The 23,686-nt window shown below is 38.5% G+C and overlaps 1 protein-coding gene and 1 long non-coding RNA gene across 5 annotated transcripts in view; one reads left to right on the top strand and one right to left on the bottom strand.

Annotated features, from left to right (window-relative positions):
• The window catches only part of LOC125179882 (uncharacterized), a 47,674-nt gene extending 28,715 nt beyond the window's left edge, over positions 1 to 18,959 (top strand). For both annotated transcript variants that reach the window (XR_010832220.1, XR_010832221.1), the window contains exons 2-3: positions 18,012 to 18,054; positions 18,592 to 18,959. This is a non-coding gene — a long non-coding RNA (uncharacterized lncRNA). The remainder of the gene's footprint in view (positions 1 to 18,011; positions 18,055 to 18,591) is intronic.
• GYPC (glycophorin C (Gerbich blood group)) overlaps positions 1 to 23,686 on the bottom strand; it is a 35,151-nt gene that overhangs the window by 7,498 nt on the left and 3,967 nt on the right. For all 3 annotated transcript variants that reach the window (XR_007157901.2, XR_007157902.2, XM_048046981.2), the window contains exon 2: positions 969 to 1,019. Coding sequence is in view for 1 of the 3 variants with exons in the window: in XM_048046981.2 (XP_047902938.1) it covers positions 969 to 1,019 (51 nt within the window). In the remaining 2 variants the exon portion in view is untranslated. The remainder of the gene's footprint in view (positions 1 to 968; positions 1,020 to 23,686) is intronic.

The raw sequence follows: 23,686 nt of genomic DNA, 5'->3' as shown, positions 1-23,686 counted from the left end.
TTGATGTGAAGATGGGGGACTGAACAGAACATTGGCAATGTGAACAGAAATGATAACTCTATCTTAAAAAATATGCTTGCAATGCTATCCCACAGATTTTATGGTGCCTGATTCTGGAAAGTGAAGTTATTGCTAGCAGAAATTAAATTGCTCATACAGAGAACTTTAGGTTTACAATAATATCTTAGTTGCACTGGGGGCTTCATCAGTTTTTAGGACCTCACTGGTATCCCTTGACACAAGAGGCTTTAATAGGCTTTAGATATAGCACAATATTAATAAGCCTAGGGGACTAAGTACAAATCAATTTACCTGCTACTTGTTCATAGAAAGCTGAAATTAAAGTTACAGGAGATGGGACCTGAGGGAAATATAACAGAACCTCTCCAATTTGCACTAATGATTGGTATACCCCCTTGTGAATGGCTGAAATTAGTGCGTTAGCATGGAAATGAACAAACACAATAAAAGTAAAAAGACAGGGTTCTCTCTGTGAACATAGCTTTGTTCATTTATCCTGACAACTGTATTTAGTTTAAATGCATGAGGGAGCTTTAATGGAACACCAGGAAATGCTCTGTGGTATGTTCTGTAAGAATAAAGGGTCCGTTGGTGTGAGTTAGTGTGATTCAAATCAAAGATGTCACACCAGTTTTGTATTATATGATAGTCTTGGACCAGGGAATGATGAGGAATATCAGAGGTTGACTTTGCTACTGGACATTTAGATTCTGGTCTAAAAGGAAGAATGGATGGAGGTGGTACTGCTTGATGGTTTATGCTCATTATCTCATCTCGTTATCTTGCCAATAGCCCCTCTGGGAGCAGATTTCCCACTGGCCTAATTAACTCTAATTGTGCTGCTCCTGTTGTCTTGTCAGCAAAGTAGGGGGTTTGCAAAATGCAAGAAACCAACCATCCCGCTGTTTTAATTCTAATGGTGCCGCTAAGTATGATCTGCTACTTACCTCCAATAACAGCCACATCTGCTCCAGCTGAGGAGTTCTCAATGTCTCCATCTATAAATAGATCAGAAGATACAAAAGTTAATTAAAGAAAAAAAAAAAAAGGAGTTGGATTACATGTAACAGCATCAACTGTTCTAGTGGTGCTGTATTATTTTAACCTCTGAAACTCAGAACTTAAACAAGATCTCTCATTAGCAAAAGACATTTATGAAACATCTCATTAGAACTGGCTGTACTATAACAGTTTTCTTTCACTATAACACTAGAAAAAAAATAGCTAGCACATTATGCAAACTATCCTGGCCCTTAGGGAAACACCTACTGTTTATTATGAGCAGTTACCTGTAACATCCTCCAGTGAATGATTAAATTAAGAGTGTTCAGGTACTGTGATTACATTCAGAAAGGTAGTTTTTGGGGAAAAGAAATATTGACACCTATTTATTTTCCTGTTTATGGCTTTTAGGCTATGATCTGGATCTTGCAAATTAATTTAGCTCTATTGATTTTAATTAGCATTTATTCATCTGGAATATTCTCTTTTTAATCTTAGCATTTATTTTATTTTAAACCTACATTTGGAATCAAGAAAATCCTGTTATGCATGTGGTGAAAAACAGTCCTTGCTTAGAGTAAGTCTGAATTTCGTGTTGATAAATCAAATTACTTTCTTTACTGGATTATAATTCCTTAAAAAACATATGTAGTTTTGCAATTTGAAAGCAAAAGAGAAGTGTCTGACATATCCCTTCAACGTGTAAGAAGTTGGTCTAAGAGGTTGTAAGGTGCTCAAAGAGCAGTTAGAATTTGAATTGCATTTTGATTATTTAATTATTGAACTTACTAAAAATATCCCAAACAACTAATGAATAGGCAGAGTGTTTTGGAGGGAAGAAGAAAAAAAATCCTAAAAACCAGTGAGGATTTTTCTCTCCTTATTATCTGATATAGACCTTTATTGAAAGTAAATTCACATAGATCAGCATTTCTTTGCTAGCTTCTCTGTAGATGATCAAGGTACAAATCTCATCTTATTTTCAGCTCTTTATCTCATATCATTGGTATCATCTCATTTACTCTTGAATTATATGGGTGTCTGAGAAGGTGATAAATTCCTGGGGTTTGTTCATGCTAGTTTTATGACAGGACACTCTTAATTTTTTTATTGTATCATTTCTGCAATTCTAAATGCTTTTGTTGTCCTAACAAGGCAACTAGTTTTATGTGAGAGCTCTCTCTCCCTCTCTCTCTCTCTCTCTCTCTCTCTTTCTCTTTCTTCCTATTGGTAAATGCAGCAGATAGAAAAGTTCTCTCGAAAATGTAAAAATGTTAATTCCAAGTCCTTCTAATAAACTCAGCAGTGGTACTGATATCAATGGCTGATATCTGTCTCTTTGGCTAAATGTGTGATAGCCAATGTAAGGGTAAGATAGTGTCAGAAGCTTTCTCCTTCCTCATGACTGGTCTCATATCAGATTGTAATAAATTGAGGAGAGCTGAGAGTGAGAGTCAAAGAATCCCTCTCTTCCCAGTCATGGGACATGTTTTTTCTCTGGAAAGAGAAAGGCCTTTCCTCTCCCACAGATGTCCTTCCCACATTTTCTTCCAGATGGAAAGATTGAGCATGCCTTGTGTAATTTAAAAGCTCTAATTATGTCTATATCCATTCAAAACCCATGTGCCTCAGAAGAGATTAATTGCTTCAAGGTCAAACAGCTCTGTATTTCGTAATATACCAAATATATACTGCATGCCAAAAAACAAGCTCCTCTACAGAAATCAAATACTTAAAGGTGTGAATTCTAAAGTGCTTCCCTAACCACATAACTTGGTTCCAAACATTAATTCCAGATCAAATCATGATTCATTAATTATAAAAAGGTAGGTGAGTAACTGCCAGTTCTTTCCTGTTCCTTCCATGTATCTCTTGAATGCAGATAACAAGCAGGTGCCTTATCTCTGGTACTTGCCACCAAAGTGCTTTTTGATAATGGATTACAATATCATCACTTTGCAAAAAAGTTTTCATTGTAATACTGTACTTTCTAAGTTTTCAGAAGAGCGACGGCCCCATCCTGAGCTATCATGTAGTTGGCACTGATCTGTTAAGCTGACAATGTTCTTGCCATTCAGCAAACAGCTAGCACTGTGATGAGGCTTCATTCACCGCAGTTCTCATTTTACTGCAAGGATGAGAGTCCTACTTTTCCTTTGTGTGTCCATTTTTTACCAGGCCAGAATGGCCTCACTGTCACTCTCAGCTGGCTTTTGTTGACTTTTGCTGCATCCTCTGGAGTGTCAGGACACTGCAGCTACCGCCAACGGCCTGAATTTTCCAGGGTCTGCTCCCCAGAGCAGTTATGGAGCAAGGATGATGGAGGGGAGAGAGTGACCCTCAATGCCTGTCTCGCAGTTCTTGAGATTTCACTTTGTCCAAAAATAGCAATGTGATACATAGCAATATAATAATATTTCTAAGTGGGGGGAAGGTATCAGAGCCATTCAAGACTGAAATGTTATCACCCTTCACTAAACACGACTAAGGAAAATGCAAGGCATGTGCTCATCAAATGAGGCCATCTTCCCAGAGTAAGGGTGAGACAACAGCCACCGTCCGGACAGGAACATGCTTGGCCAAGAATCTCAGCATGTTCTTCTTGAACTTCCGCTCGGCCTGCGTGGGAAATAAACTGCAATGCCATAGGACTGAATCTTCAATTCCCTAAGCAGAAAAGATATAGAATATACTGACAGAATTTTTAGCTGAGCAAATGTTGTTAGCTGGAGCCCTCTTACATCTTCTTTATTCTGCTCTTCTTAGCATGCAGAGCACTCAAAGGTCTGTACTTCAGTAACTGCTGTTGCACCTGTTTTGGTTATTTGCCTTTGTTTCAAGGACATCTGTTGCGTTATCTATTGCTAAACTGCCCTCGCAAAACTTCCTCTCACTGTTATACTGGCCCTTGTCCATAGCTACAATCTGGTCCCGAATGTGTTTAGACAGTGTTGTTATTTAGTGCCATTGGTTACCATGAGACACAGAAAGCAACGAGCCTGGGAAAACTTGTTTTTCATAAAACTCCTGGCCATCAGAATGGGTTAGCTAAATCAAGAATAGAACATACAAATCAAATTGTCTGTTGTTGGAAAGTATGTTTCTAAAAGCCAGAATGAAGGGAAAGAAATGCCTTTGTGCCATGACCTGAAATTCATCAAATTCAGTTCTGTCCATAAACTTACAGATAAGGAATTTTGCAATAGAATGACAATTGCTACCTGTCTCATTCTTATCAATCAAATCATGCCAAGAATGCAGCAGCTTCTGAAAGCCTCAGGAATGTTTCTGACTCTGTAATACTGCAAGTAGGTCTCTGGCTTAGCACTTCAAAGGTGAAAAGCCAGTACAAGTAGCTTTCATGTTAACGTAGCCAGTGATGATTTTTCCTGCTAAATTTGTCAGTAAATCTGTTAAACCTTCTCCTCCAGGTGTGATTTTTTTTTTTACAATAAAACTTGAATTTTGTTAATTTTGATAGTTTTTCTATTTTAAACTGCTTCCACTCCACTTTGGATGAGGAGCACTTGTTTCAAGAAGGCAGGTCCAGCAGTGAGAATGTTTGAGGTTCAGCTCTCTCCTTATTTTGCTATACTTTTCTCCTGGCAGTTGTGACAGTTTCCTTTGTTCTTTAAATTCCAAATCTGAGTCACTAAAAGCTATAAGTCACTCCCTGCTCAAAATTATGATCATCCCCTTAAAATAATACATTTTTTTCTCCCTTTCTTTCATGCTTGAGATGCATTCAAGTCTTACTTTCTAGCTCTTTTCCACAGTACTAAAGACCAAATACACTCTGTGGATGAAAAGTGAAGTTTTGGCATAATTTTGTGACATCAGGAAACAAGACTTTACAGGAAACACAAAGTATTAGGACAACCCAGATATATCAGAGAATCACCGAACAATTACATTTGAAAAGGATCACTAGAGGCCATCTGGTCAGACCCCCTGCTCAAGCAGGGCCACCCAGAACTGGCTGGCCAGGACCACATCTAGAAGGCTTCAAGAAGGAGACTCCACCACCTCTCTGGGCAGCCTGTGCCAGTGCTCCATCACCTGCACAGCACAGAAGTGCTTCCTGGAGTTCAGACAGAAACTCCTGTGTGCCAGTTTTGCCTCTTGTCCTGGCACTGGGCACCACTGAAAAGAGCCTGGTTCTATCTTCTTTGCCCCCCTCCCTTCAGGTATTCATAAAGATGCAAGACTTATCAGTAAGCTACTTTAGAAGTATAACCACGTGAAGAGATACAAACTAAACAGGACATTTTGCTTACACGGTGAGAGGAAGGGGTGTATTTGTTCCTGAAATATGTAGGTATTCTCTCCCACCCAGCATAGAAAGCACAGATTTTAGATCATGTTTTATATTTACTTTATATATATAAAGTATATATATATAAAGTATATATATAAATAAGGTATAATCGTATATAATATAATCTATATAATTATATTTATGATTATATTATAAATAATAATTATATATATATACACTTTATATATTTATTTAATATCACCTTATATTTCAGGTATTGTTTTCACCTGCTAATGGAGCTTCCAGAAAAAAAAAAAAAATCCAGTGCTTCCAGTGCTTGCAGCCTTAGTGGTTTTTCAGTCAGCATTGTAGTTAGCAATTTAAATACCTACCTGTTTGCTTATTATGGATTTGCACAAGGAAAAGGCATAAAAAGAAAATTGTATTTGCTAAGGGATCACCTTTTGGAATATTTGACACGGAAAACATGGGAATCACCCTACAGGATAACTCTAGTCTACTAGCATGAAGTACTAAATCTTTGCTGTGCAATTCAGAAGGGCAACCTGATGGGATGACATATACCTTACCTCAAACTTCTCAGTGTCTCTCTTATTTCCTAAGACAAAACTCCAAACTAAAGGCAGACAAGTGTTTACTGCTAAACAGCACTGAATACATAAAGAAAAGCATGAGCTTATAGGGATTCATCTTCATGAATCCCTTGCAGCTGTGAGAGATACTGCAGTTTTGGAGTGGGTGAGTCAAGCAGAATAAGTATACAGATATCTATGTGTGATAAGCAGCTTTTGCACTACAATTTACAAAGCCACTTGACACCAGTCAGGCAGCACTACTTCTCCTGCCTTTCCGGATTTTCCTGCCCACAGGCTGGTGCTTCTGATTCATAGAAACCTAAGCCAACCCTTATCATGATGCTCCATTGCTGTCTGCTTGTGGTTGTAATCTTGGACGTAGTCTTACCTGCTAAATTACACTCAGGTAGGTCTCTAAGTGCTTTTCTTAGTGCTTTTCCCGTTTGCTCTCCTGATGTGCCTGTTTGTTGCATAAGAAACACTTTAAATTCATTCAACCCACTTAAATGATGCATAGTGATGAATCGTGCAGTGTTTTCCTTCTTAGGTATGCAGACTAGAAAACATGCTGTAAGATTTCCTTTTTAATTGGCTCATCTAACCTCTGTATAAAAAAAAAAAAAAACAAACAAAAAAAAACACCTGCTGCTGGTAGGACTTTTACAAGTGAGGAACAACCCAACCTGAGTTTGGTGTCCACAGATATGCTTTGCAGATACTGACTACAGGTCAAGAGATGTGTAAGTAGTCTGTAGGCTGAAATATGCCTTGAGAATTCAACTATTCATTGTTTAATTGTTTTGTCTTAAATATTATTATGATCCATCTATGGACTTCTGGTAAACAAGGGGTATGTTCAAACTGACTAAGATCCAGCTCGTGATTCAAGCCAGATATGAACATAGTTCAGACAAGGATTTTCCCTCTTTATTGATTGATCTTTCACACATCATAGATTTGAAAGTGAATTTTAAGTGTAACTTGAGGCTAATGAAAGACACTTTACTCAGCAATACCTACAAGGAGTCTAGTAAATTGTCCTTTTTTTTTTTTTTTCCTGTATCAATTGATACAATACAAGATATTGTATGCATTTTAGTTTATTTTAAAAAATCTTAATTTTGAAGGTTGACTGCCTTTTCATGTAAAGATTTTGAGTGGGGGTTCAAAAACATTCATCACTGATCCAGTTGCTTCCACTGAAGGTGGGTGGTAGTAAGGTGCCTGATTGGGTTCATTAAAATGTTGTAAACTTTTGAATCTATGGAGACCACTAGGAAGCTTATGTTATTGTTAAAAACTTAAAACATAATTTCTGCAGTTTTTATTTTTAAATAAAATAAATATAAAACTTTCTTTCCTTTAACTGTTCCCTTCTCAGGGGCTCTTTTTGTTCGTTGTATGCTCTTGTACAGTCAGCACTCCTCTCGACTGTAAAAACAGATCTTAATGTGTCTCTATTGTCATCACTGATGCAAGACTTTTCTTACCCCACATTTAGCATTGAAGAACTAATGAAGTCTTAACTTCTCCATTGTTTATGCAACTGTGGTGTGTCCTCCTTGCCCTTTGGTTTATGTTTGTGCCTTGCCAACACATTGCATTCATGAGAAAATCATTAATCTATTAACCTTAGCATACTGATTTAATTTACAAACTACAGTTAGAACTGGTTCACTACAGCTGCATGTGTAAAAACGAGTTGAACAAACTCCTGAAAACTTAATGTTAAAAATATGTTAATTGTTCAGGTTGCTCTCTGGCCTGTGTTATGCTATCAGATGCATAACACTGAGGCCTCTCTGGATTAAAAAAAAAAAAAGTCATTATATATTTTAATATTTGCACTAAATGTGTAATGCCCAGGCAGAACTGGCATCTCTTATCCAAAAGGGTCATCAGCCTGAACCCATCAATTTGACACGTTCTGCTGAAAAAGCCATCACCATCTCCCATTAGATAATGAAACACATCAAGGCTGTTCTTTCAAAATTAAGGAACAGATTCTCATCTGTCAATCTGGACAAGAGACAGAATAATTTGGCTGCCATTTATACACTAAATTATTATAATGACAATAATGGTAAGATACAACAGCCGCATGATCTTTTGCGTAAGTAAATGGACTGTGCTCCGTGTGTAAAGTAAATCATGCAGATTAAAAATATCTACAAAATAAAAATGCACTGGGCCCAATCTCCTTGCTATCCCAGATAGTAAGTACTTTGTCATTCATTCTGAGAAGAAAAAATCCATTCTCTTTCAATTAAAATCGTGGTCTGTTCAAGAGTTTTCAAACTGTATAATGCAGTAAGCATAAAGGGCATATTACATTAGTTTAATTACATTAGGATTGCCACATAATTTTAGTAGTTCAGATCTGATTTTGGTATACAGCTTCATCAAATTATTTTGTACCTTTCTAGAATAAATAAATAAAACATTTTTTTTCCCTAATGTTTCAGGGAGTAATGGCATCATCCACATTTCTCCTTCTTTTGTTAAACTGAATTGCACTTGATATTTGGAGAAAATCAGAGATGGAGAAATACACTAAAAGTCAGTTTGTCAAAAAATAGTGGTATGATATCCCTTAATGATAAGAGGAAGAAAGGAGAAAGTGTTAATGACATTTGGGAAATTTAGTTGAAAAAAAAAACGTATTTTCTTAAAACTGAACAGATACTCTATATTTTGAAGAAAAAAGTCAACTAAAATATAAGAAAGAGAAGAAAATGGTTGAAAGGGCTACATTATCTAAACGAACCACAGACTTTTTTTAGTTATATCAAACTTTTCTATTTATCCCCCTAAGAGAACTCAAAGGAAAATTTCTTTTTTTAAACAAAATATATATATGTACGTGTGTGTGTGTGTATGTATATATATACATATATACTTTTATTTTTGCCTACTAGAAGTATTTTTTTCTCATTTGCTTGGGGTGCCTGAATATCAACCACTTATTCTGATGTCATTTAAGCACAGTATATCCACTAAGAGAATTTAAATGACAGTATCCCCTTTAGAAGGGGCAGATTTAAATTTACATTTTTCCTCCATAACAAAGTTGGCTCACACTCCAAATGTACATTTTGCTGGGGAAGATAAATTGATCTGTTGTTGCTTCATTAAAGAAGCAGTGACAAATGAGATATGAATCAAACCAGAAGCTACAGTTCATGATTAGGCAGTCTTCCTGCATATATGCTTCCTTCTTTCCTTCTTCCACCATCCCACTCCACATTGGAACAGAATACAACTTTTTTTTTCTTTTTTTTTTTTTTTTTTTTTTTCCAATAGGGAAGCTTTTGAAAGAAACACTAAATATCCAGAGAATCTGCCAAATAATTTCTGCCTGACTTTCCTCCAAAGTCAACAACTTCAAACTCTAGTCATTTTTGCTGACTCAAAATGAGAACAAAACAGTCATTTGCTCATGCACTGAGATCAAAGCAATGCAAATTGATTAACCATTGATTAACAATTAACAGTTGATTAAAGCAAAGCAATTGATTAACCATTGCAAATTTTGCAAATGATCACAGGTAATCAAAGTAGCTGAGGATGGATATGGTGAAAACCCATCTGAAAACCTGTACCAGATACTTAGCCTCTAATTCTTGAGAAACAACCCATGAAAAGGCACACCTCACTGACTTAAACTTTACATGTTAGAAACATAAGCATAAAAATTTCAGCTGGAACTTTTCAGTGGAAAGTCAGAGGCTAAGACTTCTAGGAGGAAGTGATGTATTGACAATTCCTTCACTTGTGTAAATGGTTATATGATGTAGTAAGACAATTCAACCTCTGAAGTGCTTGTAATTATTTACCAAGATGTGCTTTTAATGTGTACCTACATGGTCTACCAGCCTCAGTCTTGACTCTGAGGACTTTTGATGATGTCGTCAGAGGATAAGGCGATCTATGTATTTTTTAATGTTGATGAGGTTGACTTTATAACCTTACTGACTCCGTAGGATTAGGTTTTAGTTTACATTTGAAACACACCCTTTTTCTGGATGTGTTATGATTCAAAACAAACATTAGCCAAAATTAGTCCCTCTAAGACAGACTGAGCTGTTTGCTTCGTATTTTAAATATTTCCACCAAATACCTTTGGCAGCATTTTTTGTGCTGATTTTCTCTGTGAAATGTAGCTGTTCCCGTTGTATGTCTGACTATCTGTCCTTACAGCCTTTAGAAGTTTTGACTCCATTATTCAGCTCCAATGGATTTTAAATGAAGAGCAGGCAAAGACAAGCACTTTGCCTCAGTTTTCCTGGAAAATGCAGGTTAGAGAGAAAAGGGAGACCAGATGTGTCCAGCAGTGAAGGAAAGGCAGTAAGAACTCAGTAATTTTAAGCTTGGTTTGCAGCAACTGGTTGTCCAGTCACCACATGCTTTCCAGTGGTTATGCATGTAGGTAAAGAGGAGCTGCAGCAATGTCCTTTCCCTTCCCCTGCAGAACTACTGTGGAAGGGAGCCAGTGTATGTCAGTGGTGGGATTTAGGGGACATAAATCCAAAAGCAAGAGTGTCTCACTGGTTCTGCTGCTGGCAAAAAGCTTGTTTTAATGCACATGGACATGAAAGGAAAGGAATTTGACCATTAGTTTATTAAAGCTGCTAAATGTCTGTTCTAGTTTTGAGATTAAAAGATTTGACCTTGTACTTAAATTACAGGTGATGTGACCTAGAAATCACCTGGAAGCTGGTGAAAGCCTGCAGTCATGTACAAAGATATTATCCTGACAATTCAAAGGATTTAGTGCCCAGCTACTATCCTTAGAAAAGTATAATAATTTTCCCAACATAGTCAGGTTTCTTCCTTTATGTCTCATTCCCACCACCAATATTTTGTAGCTAAGCAGTTCTACAGGTGATAATTCTTGAAAACAGGAGATGGTTGTGCTCTGTTCCCCTGCTTATTTCATATGAATTGTATTCAGCTACGTCCAGCTCCTACACCAATGCTTGCCTAAGGTGCTTGTCTACTAAACATTGCAAGTAGAAATGTCAGGGTGTTTAGCATATGTTCTTTAGGGACACAGAGATCTTTCCTGAAACACTGATGAGGTTAATATTATTAATGGAGATATCTGTAGTGGAAACAATCTTCGAAATGCTTTAAATATTGAACAAAATAAACAAAAAAAAAAATAAGACACCTTAGAAACTTGCAAGGCAAATAAAGCTCAGGGCAACAACACTTCTCATTTTCCAAGGATTCTGCAATGAACATGCAGATTTCTTTTGCTTATCTTCTTCGTTAAATAAGACAAAGCCTGCTTTGTTATCTGAAAAGCATTTATGTATCAGTCCAAGCTGTCTGAATTGAGTTGAGCAATTTTAGCAAAAATTCTTTAGCATCTGTCATTCATCTGAGCAATTCTAGACAGATTGTGCAATAATTGTTGAGGAAAAAAAAAAAGAAAAAAGTCTCTCTTGTCCATTGTTTTTGGACAGTTGTCTGGCTTTATTTGGCAAATAGCATACTGAACACATTAACAGAGCTGAGCATTAAAAAAACAACAACAAAAAACAAACAACAAACCTGCATTGAAACCATATACTGAATATTTTTCAGTGAGGGACTTACACTGTTTTGAGATTCATTAGCAATTCATTAATAATGTTCCTCTCTCCTAATGAAGAATGAACAGTCAGTACCATGTAGGTGGAGAGATAATAACTAGCCTGATGAGATGTTTGACCACTAGAAAAGAGCCTACATAATCTACACTATATCCACAGGTGCTGCAGAGAGGACACCCCTTCTTGCAGGGAAATCCATTCAGCTCCTGCAGAAGTGTGATGAATTCTGGGGGAGGGAGTGGGAACTTCTCTTCCTATCAGCCAAGAAGCCAACTTACAAGACTAGCATAGATTAGAGGCCTAGGTTTCTGGAGACTATAATTAGGGAATATAAATCCCAACCACTACTGTTAGCATTGCTCAGCCATCCCTTTCCTAACCTGTGCTGAGGGCTTAGCCTTTCTAAAACGTAGTCAGAGCCTTTGACGTGCACTGATAAGCAGTGCTAGATCTCTCCAACAGGTGCTTAAATATTGCCTTACATGTCTGCATTAGGCCTGCTAAGTGCAGTCATATTTTCAGAAGCAACCTTATCCTGACGGTTGGAGTTAGATGATCTTTAAGGTCCCTTCCAACCAGAGACATTCTATGATCTTGCCAAAATTTGTTGCTAGTATATTCCTACATAGAGAAGAACATTCTTTAGTTTATTCTCCTAATAAGGAGCCATTTTTGTGTTACTGCTCACTTGAATGGCTCTCTATAGACAAATGTTGACTTTCATACAACTTGGAGAACCATAATCATCTCTGAGGCTTCTGCTTCTCTTTTAAATCTGGTTGAAACTGGTTAGTGGATCCAAAAGTTCTTGATGTGAAGTGACAGACGGATGAACAGATGGTTAAGCAGACAGATAGACAGCAGGAACATATAAGACTCATTTCATTAGGAAACTGGACTGAAAACAGAAGTGGCAGTGGGTGGAAGTAATGGGATGATATTCATATTTTGGTCACCAATTTAAAAAAATGACTTTTTTTTTTTTTTTTCCAAATGATTCAAAGAATGTAGGCAATGTCTTTAGTGGTTTGAACAACAAAGGAAAAGCCAAAGGGACAGTACTGAGATTTTTTTTTTTTCCAGCTCCTTTTTTGGTCATAATGCTTCATTTTTATATAGTTTGGACTATATATTAAACTTCTAAAGCCAGATTAAGCTTGGATAATTCTGGCAATTTCAATGGAGGATTAATGTGTGTCATTAAGCAAAGAAATATGGTCTGGTACTTTTCAATAGCAATAAATGCTTGCTAAGGCACTTCTCTGATCAACATGTTTTTGGCTTACTGCAAAGCCTTTGGGCTGTTCCTTTCCTAAATGTATGAAATACACATGCGGGAAAGCTGAGAGTGAATTGTTGTGATTTGAGCTGGCTGCTTACATTCCAGCTGAAAAGGGCATTCTCGCTCTTAACCCTTTTCCATTCAAGCTGATCCAACAGAAAACTGGCCCAATGGAAAAAAATAAAAATAAATAAAAAAAGGGGGCAGGGGTTATTTACTTATTGGTAAAATGATCCAAGTCACCACCATGTGGTCTGACTATTGGTTGCTCTGTTAACAAGGAGGGGTGTGCTAGGTGCTGACAGAAAGGTCAAAAGGCAGGAATGCTCTTTCAGGCAGGTGAGGAACATTATATATCTGCACTCAGAATGAACAGGTTCCCCCAAAAGCGAAGCACAAGGGTAAAAATAAGCTGGATAAAACAAGATAATTCCTTGCTAGATTGCTCTTAAAAGAACTGAAAACTCAATTTTTTCACAGCCAAGTGATTCCTTTGAAATATAGTGGCTGTAGAAGGCCGTGGCAAAAGTTGAGGGCATGGTATTGTCAGTGCAAGAATATATAGGAAGGTACTAAGAAGTAAGGGACCTCTCCGCTGTAAAAATAGGGACCCTCAGGCAGAGCTCTGACCCTGCCCCTCCCTCCCTGCCTTCCTGGAGGGATGTTGCTTTGCCATAGCTTAATCAGCAGCAACCACACTCTGCAGCTGCACAGCAGCAGTCATTACTGTCCCATTTACACTTGTAGCAAAGCAGGGCATTGTTCCAACACACAAAGTGAAATACAAAGTGGTACATATGCAAGGTGGGATTCATAAAAGCACTCTCTGTTAAGCTGCTTCTGCTCACTTTGAAGTTGGTGGCAGATCTCTCACACTTTCCAATTGCACTGTTGAGCCCGTGGTGAAAGCTTTTAAAAAATCAATTTTATGAATATTAGAAACATGGTTGAACCAAGGATATAGCCTCTGCCCATCCTCTCTGTTTTTATCAATTCCCAGATTTATTCACCAGTTGATTCTTACAGGCTGAAAATATCTGCCTTCTCGAACAATCATGAAAGAGCTTGAAAATTTATCAAAGCTCTTTCATAACATCCCTAAACTATTTACCCTTGCCTCCAAAGAAGTGTGCTTTGGAATAGTATCAGAAGGTCAAGTTATCCCACTGAAACACCTATTAGTATAAAGAGGAAAAAAAAAAAAAAAAGAAAGAAAAAGAAAAAGAAACAGCATCAGCACAGCCCTGGAAAATATGAAGTCATAAGTAGAGTTCAGCCAGAGCAGGCTCCCATTAAACTTTGTTTAAGAGCCAAGTTCCACCCTGAGATATGTGTGAGCTGCAGTTTATTTCAGGGAGAGCTGCGCTGTACTCCATGTCAGGGCAAGGCTTGGACACAAGTGTGTATCTGTTATGAATCAGTGAAGAGAAGAGCCCACATCCCTTTTGCATTTTTTGGTTCCCTCTGCATAGATGGAACAGAAATTTGAAAGAAGTGGATAAAACAGCCTCTAATATCACATGACTTGTTGATTTTAATTCCCTCCTACCCAAGACCTAAATGACTATGTTCTAAATCCACTAAGTTACTCTCATGATACTTGGTAGCCTTTCCTTGTGCCACCCATGCTGTACATGCTGTATAAATAAGGAACATACACAGCAGTCTGGCTTTAGCTCCTTAAAGCTTTCCACTGAACATTTTCACATGGCAGATAGGAAGGAGCTCCACTGAATGACGAGGGAAGAAGTGGCAAAGACTCCCTGCCCTCATCCTCTTATGCTTGCAAACAGAGGCTAAGCATGATGGCAACCCTTGTGCTGTGCTGAGTTGCATGGATAGCTTCAGGCAATATCCTTTTGTGTTTCTGGGGCTGGCTCCTGCTACACAGCTGGCTGTTACGAGGGATGAGAGGATAAAGTCAGGGCCACATGCATTTCCACGTGGCTCCTGGAGGCACTGTGGTGACCTGGGGGAGCCAGGTGGAGGGATGCCTTGCTCCCTGACACAAGCTGTGCCTTCAGCAATGCTGAGTTCCCAAGGTTGAATTCCTTCAATTACAAGGTAAAAGAGATCATTCAAGAAGAGGGAAGAGGGGGAGGTAAGGCCCAATCCTGCCAAACGCTTAGCAGGGGGTTAAAGTAATTCAAGTGAGAAACTCTGGTAAATGCAAAGGCTTTTATAACACAGGACACCCCTTTGAACAGTGAAATATTAACTCTGTCTCAAGAATTTCCTATTCTTCAGCCCCCCAGATGGTTGTCCTCTCCATTACTCTCCATTAGCTGTCTGATGCTGGCTTTAATAGTGAAACAAGACCATAAGTGCTATGCTGTTAAAGCACTTCCATGGGCAGAGCTCAACAAGCATTTAAGTCCTGGTTAGGGGAGAAAGCTCAGTGCCATCAGGATCAAAACAATCTCAGTAATCACTTTTTTTTTCTTTTTTTCTGGATACTGTACCAGATGGGAAGAGGTGTCAGTATCCCCAGGAACGGAAGTCTCTTTTTCTTATTGCTGGTGTGACCTGACACACAAGCTGGTGAAGGCCAAGGGAAACACACAGGCAGGTCTGGTGTGGCCACAACATGGTTTCAGTGTGCAATATCAGGGAAACAAAGGATGGGAAGAATTGTTACCAAATCCCACTAACTAGAAGATGGTCTGGAAATATCCCAGAAAGAATGGGAAAGACAGAGATGTGTGTCCTGGGAGTCTGGAGAAATTATATGGCCCTCAGCCACATCTGTTTTGCCATGGCTTTGCACCTACCGAGGGACTTTATTTTGCATTTCTTGCTACATCTCCCCCCACCCAAGATTATGTCCAGTATAGGGGAGAAGAAGTACAAATCCTTTTAGGGATATGGATGCATTTGCCCACAGATAGCAAGCTGCTACCTTAATATGCCACACAGTACTAGATGTTCCAGTTTCTCATCCAGTGAGGAAAATACACCCCTCTCCTCAGGAAGAAATCACAGATGCAATTTTTAATCACAAGACATTTACTCCCCCCCCCCCCCCCCCCCCCCAGTGACTGCTGCAATTTCATATCTGACAAAAATAGTCAGCCAGGCATCCAAAGGGAATAGCTTGTTTTTCCCCTTTTGGTCACCTCCAGAAGCTGCTGGACTATGAAAAGTCCTGGGGTGAGCTGCTCAGCATTGGAAAGGGAGGGAGATCTACCCAGTGCTTGGGTACTTAGGTCACTTAAGAACAGAACAGTGGAAGCCATGGTCCCCTCTGCTCCGCTGCTGGCCCCTGGAGAAAACAGGACACAGGATATGCTTCCTGCCTGGGGAAGGCTCGCAGCAGCTGGGAGAGAAGCCATGACCTTTTCCTTGAAGGAAGTACAAGTCATGAAGGGGGGAAGAGCTGGCTGTTATAGGCTGCATCTCGTCTTAAAACTGTCATGCAGTTCTACCTCCTCTTGCTTTCTCCCCAGGTGTTTAAAGCTGATCTTAACTTATTTAGGAATGACACTTTTAAAACAGTTTCATCCATCTCTGCCACCCCATTGTTGCTCTAGTCAGTCATGAACCTTCTGACAAGAGTCAGATACAATTGAAATGAAAGGTTTCATTCATCCCAAGTGAACGCAATCAGCAGAGGTAATCCAAGAGAAGGGCTCTATTACCAGCTCAAATTTATGTCCCCAGGATGAAGAAATTAAGCATCTCACATAGAATGTGAGAGGAGGAAGAGTTTTGTCTTAGATTAACAATTTTTAGTGAATTCGAGAAAGGGAAATCTTTTACCAAGAAGCAATAGCAAAGGTCGGAGAAATGCAAAAGCATTTATCTCCCTGGTCACATCCTGCCAGCCAAAAGTGGGAGGGGTGATTTACTCCTCTGTGGTACAAGGAGTCCCTTTTGGATCATTAATCCCCATGGAGAATGAACTCAGGAGCCATATACATATTTTCTTAATGTGCAAGAAACTTGAATCAGCAGGAAGTATTCTTCTTTTGGAGCATACAAAATAAGTTTATCTCTGTTTGCTACTCCCTGTCTTCACACAGAGCTCTAGTTACCACTGATAAATCATTTTGCCTTCATTGAAATCTGTGGTGATAGCAGATGAGGCTGCTTGGAACTAAATTAAGACATTTGAAGCATAGTACTACTAAAAAGTGAAGATCTTAAATCAGTAAATTCTCATCCAAGTTCCAACGAAATCAATACGAGCAATCTCAAATTCCAGGGCACCATTATCTCAATGCCATTGACTTCAGCAAAGCAATGCTAACTTACAGTGAGTAAGGTGTTTCCTGAGAACATCTGTACAAACCCGAAGGAAGCAGAAATTGTCAAATATTTGTTTACATGCCAGGACTTCAGGTGATGAAGCTGTGTGTTTGCAGCACGAACTGATCAGCAAACATAAACCAAAAGTTATGGTAAGAGAGAGGACAGATCTGGTGGACACCTCTTGTTATTATTTTTACATTTCTTTATGGGTAATAAAAAGAAAAATAGTCTCATTTTGCTTCACTTTGACTCTCTGAAACCACCTGAAATATTTTACAATGATTCAGTTGCTAAGTGAGGAACATTAGAGACTGGTTATCTCTGTTCATGATACACAGACATTTACAAATTGCCACTAGCCTGTAATGGATGGCATTTTATACTTTTTACCTTGGCAAAACTTACTTTCAAAAAAAGTAAGGTAGTAGACAACTACGGTATTGTATTCCAGTCTCCCAAGCAACACTCCCTCTGTGCACAGATTTGCAAGGTTCTGCATAAGTTTGGTAAATCCATATCCTTATCGCTGTAAATAACTTACAAGATCACAAATGTGGCTGAAATAGAAAATCCAAAGCTGGCTGGTGTCCTTGGATTTTATGCTCCCCTATGTGTGTGTGTGTGCATGCATCATCCCTTATTTTTGCTATTTGTCACATAATGTGTCGCAAACTTAGGCTTTGACAAGTTGAAAAGTACAAAGATTAGAACAATCATGTTTACATGTGTTACCACCTGCTACTTCATTTCTTCCATGGTGTTTGAATGTTCAGGCACAAGGCTTTGAAACACTCCACCTTGAACGCACTTAAAAACTCTGCAGGATTTCCAATTTGCTTTGATCTCCACAGTCTAGAGACTATCTCAGAGAATATAAATGAATATATTTAGCGGAAAATTATTTTCAAGGAGAAAATCCTAGAGTTCTTCCAACTTGATATGCTTTGCAAGTTGATGTCATACCTAAGGTTGCTTTTTTGTGTTTTATCTTTATGTTTCAGGAGGTCTCCTGGCATCTCTGTCCAGAAGGAGATACATGATGAGGTAACTTGGGAAGACAGATGTGTTCAGCTCTCCTCATTGTGAGCACAAAAGTGGCAAACAATTTTATGGTGATTTTTGTTTAGAAAGGAAATGGAAGAAGAGGTGATTTCAGTTCTGAGGAATTTACAGACTAAACAAAGCAAAATAAAAAGAGATTATGCAGGGGAGCTATACAGGAGAGAAGACTGTTTTGATCAAGAAGGTGTAGGAAGGATGTGAAGGGAAAGATGGTAAAAGCTTGCTGTTAATATGACTAGGAAGGAGACGTTGATTGGAGAGCTGGAAGCAAGGGAAGACTTGGCTAGCCCAGGCTATGAGCAAACCAGCTTCTTTCTGAGGGCTTTACAAATCTGTCTTTCCCATCTCTCACTACATGAAATCACCATGTATGACTGCTTTTTGGAAATGACTTGGGCTTAAGCTTACTTCAAATTCTCCTAGATGGGCAAGTAAATGGTATGGGAGTGGTGTCTGAAGGCATTAGATCCATCCAGCTGTAGGAAATGTGTTATAGAAGGTGATTTTTCCTTTTTTTAGGAATAATCCAGGGCCCAGACGCTAACCACTGCTTGAGCTCTAAGCATGGAGGAGAAGCCACCTCTCACTGGGAACTGGAAAAAGGCATCAAAGGCAATCAAGAAGGTTTCATGAGAATTTGTCCCTTTCGATTAGGTGGTCACAGCCTGCACAGGAAAAGTCAACAAGGCACCTTGACCTTCTGCTATTCTTCTCAGCCATGCAGGTGTTAGCATAAGCCATTTTGCTACTCTTTAGAGAAGCCACTTGTTTCCATGACTGGCAAAGGAATGGGATGAGTAAGAGGAAAAGTGGCCAGGTATGCAGAGCATAATGAGTTTCAAAAAAGTTTTTGAAACTTTTGAAAAGGTTTTGAAAAAGAACAAGAAAACCATGGGTTCTCCTTTTTCCAAAGCGAAGGGGAAGCTGGAATGGAAGCATGGCTGTGAACGGCTGTTTTGTTTCCTGGTCTGCTCTGCTCAATGCCTCATGCAGGGTTTTCTGTAGAGATGCAGACTAATCCTGTGTATATCCCCCTGTTTCCACCAACGGCTTAATTGACATTAGGAACTGGTTGTAAAGGCTTCTTTAAAATAAAAATAGATCCAAATGAGTTCAGTAAGGGGAAAAATGGATTTGTGTGCATCAGAGACTCAAAAAATCAAAGTCCGCTGACGTAATTATGGAAATTCAAGGGAGACAGACAATAATAAACTCTCCTAATCGTGGGATCCAGGATGTAAAAAACATATCCCAGGTTGTAAATGAAAATGCCTATGTCATGACAGGAAAGATCTGGAGAGGGGGAGGTGTAGTTTCATAGCAAGCTGTGGAGATGAGAGCAAAGAGAAACCAATGGAGAAGAGAGATGGAGAAGGAAGACAGGGTAACTCCCAAAGGAAACAAGGCCTCAGCCCACTGACAAGAAAAGATTTATGTCTTCCTTGCCTGTGCTATTCTTCCTTCCCACTGCCAGGACAGTGGAATGTCCTTGACAGAAGTGAGGAAATGGTGTTTAACAACTGAGACCTCCATGACTGTCCTTTGCTGAGATACGAGAACTTACTAGTGGGATAGGCATGAAGTACTAGGAGGTGCAGAGGATATCTGAACTAGACAACCTGAGAGGGCAGGTGTAAGAGAAAGGTAATAATCAGAAACTAGTCCACTCTCTGAGAGCATCTTTGCATCAAGGTACTTCAAGGATTTAATTTTCTGCTGCCTGTGTTGGACAGGAGAGGGACTGCGTTCATGACACTTGAATGAACCATCATATAATTAGAAGAACAACCTGTGCTAGCTCATGAGATCTGGTTATTAAAGGGCTTCCTTAAAGTCTCAAGAAATAACAATATCTACCGAAAATGCAATTTCATAATAAACTGGTAAATTTCTAGCCCTAATATGTACGAAGAAAACATTTAAACTCAAATTCAACAATATACCCATGTAGATCTCAGAAGATAGAAATAAAATATAAAAATACAGAGTATCATTTTAGTTACTTCAGAAATTTGGAAAAGTTGCACAAGTTTCCTGAATTCTTGGATGACAACATTTTTATGCTAACTTCACAATCCACTACAAATATTTTTTTCTCTCTGCTCATGTACATGTAACCCTTTAATCACTCTGGTTAAGTGATTTCTGAACTATTTGCATTACCTAAGGATTATTTGGTTTAGCTAAAGCTGGTAATCAGCAGCTGCTTTTTCATCCCCTAATAAGTGACTGAAATTTTTGAAAGATCCAAACAACAGATGGGAAGAACCTTGTTTACAGGTTAACATGATTTTTTTTTTAATTTCTTTTTTTCAGAAAATAAGCTTATTCTTGTTGCATAGAGAGAAACTTGCTTATGCAGAGGCATCAAGTTAATCTGCAGTAACAATTCTGTGAAAGCTATTCCAGTATAAATTTATTTTTCACAATTTGAGGTTGCCACAGAATTACAGAATTCAATTGAATTGATTTTTGATTCTGTTTCCAAAGGAGGGTAGCTATTCTGTAAAGAATTAGCTTTATTTCACCATGAATATGCTAAAACATTTTTTTTTTTTCCCCTAGAAAATTTTCCTGGAGGTGCAACTGGGCAATTCTTCCAGCACAAAGAATCTTCCTTCTCATTTCTTAAATCATTATCATCACTTTCCCCTGAATCTTTGATTATGGAGACACGGGTCCTGCAATAGCATCCAAGATGGATTCAGGCAAATGCTGTGCTGCTTTAAGTCCAAATACAGAGTGATTCCATTTTCTATACCTTTGTGAGCTGACTGGTTGTGGATGTATATACAGTCAGCAGAGAGACAGCTGAATCTTGTGTCTGCAAGAAAGGTTGAATACGGATGCTTCACTGATGTTTTACTATATCATATGAAAAGGATATTTTGTAATATTTTCCAACTTCTTATATATAGCCTAAACCTCTTTCTTGCTTTCTTTCTTGTTGTTGAGTTTATGCCTCTGCTAAGCCTTCAAAAATCTGGTCATTTTTCTGCTACTTCTGAAGGTATCTATCATATAAAAAAGGAAAGATGAGCTTGTGGGTGTTGGTCTGTGAACAGAGATGCAGTCAGGGAAATAAAAGTCTCTATAACCAGAAGTCTGACTAGTGAAAAGGCGTATAAATACAGAAAAGAGGTGTCTATACATACCTGTGTCTGTATATAAGTATACATACAGATATAAACTATATAATAAATATACATGCACAATGCATATTATGTGTACATAAAGAATTCTAATCCACTGCACAGGTTTGCTTTTGCTAAAATAATGTCTCTTTCCTAATCTAAACACTACACATATGTAAAGACTTAATATTTGGTTCTGCTATGCTATAACCTTGTCACATGTGCTCTTTGTAACGTGGACCACCTCATCAAATTAGACATTTTAAACATGCAGTCCCCAGTAAAATAGGCATTTGTCACTCACAATAACATGGAGCTGTCACAGGGTGTGTTCAAAAGCCCCCCTGCAACTTACTGATAAAAAGCTTAACTCCATTTCAGGGCTTATCTGAAGAAGAAAGAGGTAGACCCTCATGAAATAACTGAAATTTCTTTCTAAGATGAAAAAGAGAGGGAAAGGGAAGGGAAAAAATCACTTTAAAACTTAAATGCAGCAGAACAAGTTTAACCCATTGAGATTTTCAGTGAAGTTTTCTGCTTCATCAGGAAGAACCCTGTGGTGAAACATATGTCAGAAGAGAAGCAGATATGAGAAACTGGTCTCCTTTGCAGATGAGAAGATTAATTAAGAGGAAAATCACTTAGCCAGATGTCTCATTGGTGAAACTACACGTGCAAGGTACATCTGCAATAAGAGAGCAACAGAGCACAGACAGCACATTGGATTTCTATGCTAACATTGGAGAGAGAGGAATCTGGTGTGAATTAGATCATGATAACTCTTGGAGAAATTGAGGAACATGGATTTTATTTCAGCTACAAATTATGAGCTGCATGCCTATTATTATGTTGCATGATTGTTGCTTCATGTAGTTGAATTATGGGTTACAAATACATTATCCAGAGCAGACGGTCCTTTTCTCTGTTTATGTCCATAAACTGCTAGCAAACCAAGTCTGATTTCTCCAAGTGCTACTCCATTTGCCAAGTATTTTTTAGAATACTTAGCAGCAGGTGGATTTCTCATGAACTGTGGTAACTGTCTAATTCATTTGACTTAGAAAATTAAGTCAGAAGTAAGTAAAACATGGTCTGTGTGCTGCCCAATTACCTACCCAGCTATGGTGTTCAAGTATTCTTGTCACTACAGCATTGAGTTCTCTCTGAGTTTTTCATGCATTTCTTATCACAACTCAGATGTGAAGAAAAAAAAAAAACACCACAGAAGAAAAAAACACCACCACAAAGCAAAGATCCTAATAGTGGCAAACATTGTGCTTAAAAGTTTTTCTGATGTTTCTGTGAGAAACAAGGAAGCCAGCTAATAAATGACTTTCAAGCTACAGTGGTGGTGTCTTTTTTTTCTTTTTTTTTTTTTTTTTCCCAAGCATGCATTGCATGTATTAAAAAATTATAGAATTATAGAGAGTAGGAATCAAAGAGCTCTTGCCCTAGTGGATCTACTGGAATCTATTCTTGTTCCTACCTCGTGGCTGCTATACGTGACTTTCCGTAGCCAAAAGCTGCCCATGGAATGGAAAGCAGTCGTTTTTCTCCAACCTATAAACTTTCTGCTGCATGTAGGCTACCAGCCTTTTGAGGAAAGGGTGTTTGTACAGCGCACCTAGAACAATCAGATCCCTCTTGAATTTCTCTGTGCTATAGGAATACTAATCCCTCCCCAACAATAGAGACAGGCACTCTGCAGAGCAGACACACAAACAGACTTTCATTAGAGAATGCAGTCCAAAAAGCCTGTTTCACAAAAGGCTTTGCTGATTGGACTCAGTCATTGGAACAGTGATAGATATGGGGTATATTACACAGGAGCCTAGAAAGAAAGGTGCAGCAGTATCAGCAATGAGATGCAGACACTGTGCAATTCTGTGTTACTAATAGGCTTAACCACATAAGCAGGCATAACCGAATCTGTAACATCTTCTGCTATGTAAATCTTTTTTCTTTTTATTTTTCTTTCACTCTCACTCTCTCTTTTTTTTTTTTTTGGGGGGGGGGGGGGTTGGAGGTAGGGGGGTGGGAGGGAGTAGCAGTGCTCAGAAATGCTGAAAAATCCATATTTTAAAAAAGCCGGTTCCTATTTCAATGGACATCTGTCCTCTGCCCCCAGCTTGCCAATTTGCCAGCAGTTCTGCTGTTAATTACTGAAATTTCAGGTGAATTCTGAGACTTCCAATTTACAAACTTTCACACACATTTCAGGCAGTGAGAGTGTCAAGCAGAAGCCCTAGGGTATAAGGCCAAATTTTCCAATTCATATGCACAGTGGTGGGAGACAAATATGTAAGCAGAGGTATTCAATTTACATAAATGCTTGTGGGACATATTTTGAGCCTTCTGTGCTAAAAATGAGAGGTTATTATAATCTACAGATTTCCTCATTTATAAATGCTCACAAGTTTACCAGTGAAGACCAACATTTTCATAATCAATAGTCTCTCCTTTTATTTATTTTTTTATTA

Source organism: Anser cygnoides, chromosome 6 (genome assembly GCF_040182565.1).
Source record: "Anser cygnoides isolate HZ-2024a breed goose chromosome 6, Taihu_goose_T2T_genome, whole genome shotgun sequence".
In the NCBI taxonomy this organism is placed as follows: Eukaryota; Metazoa; Chordata; class Aves; order Anseriformes; family Anatidae; genus Anser; species Anser cygnoides.
Note: the sequence above shows the minus strand (reverse complement) of the source record. Positions and strands in the feature narration are given on the sequence as shown.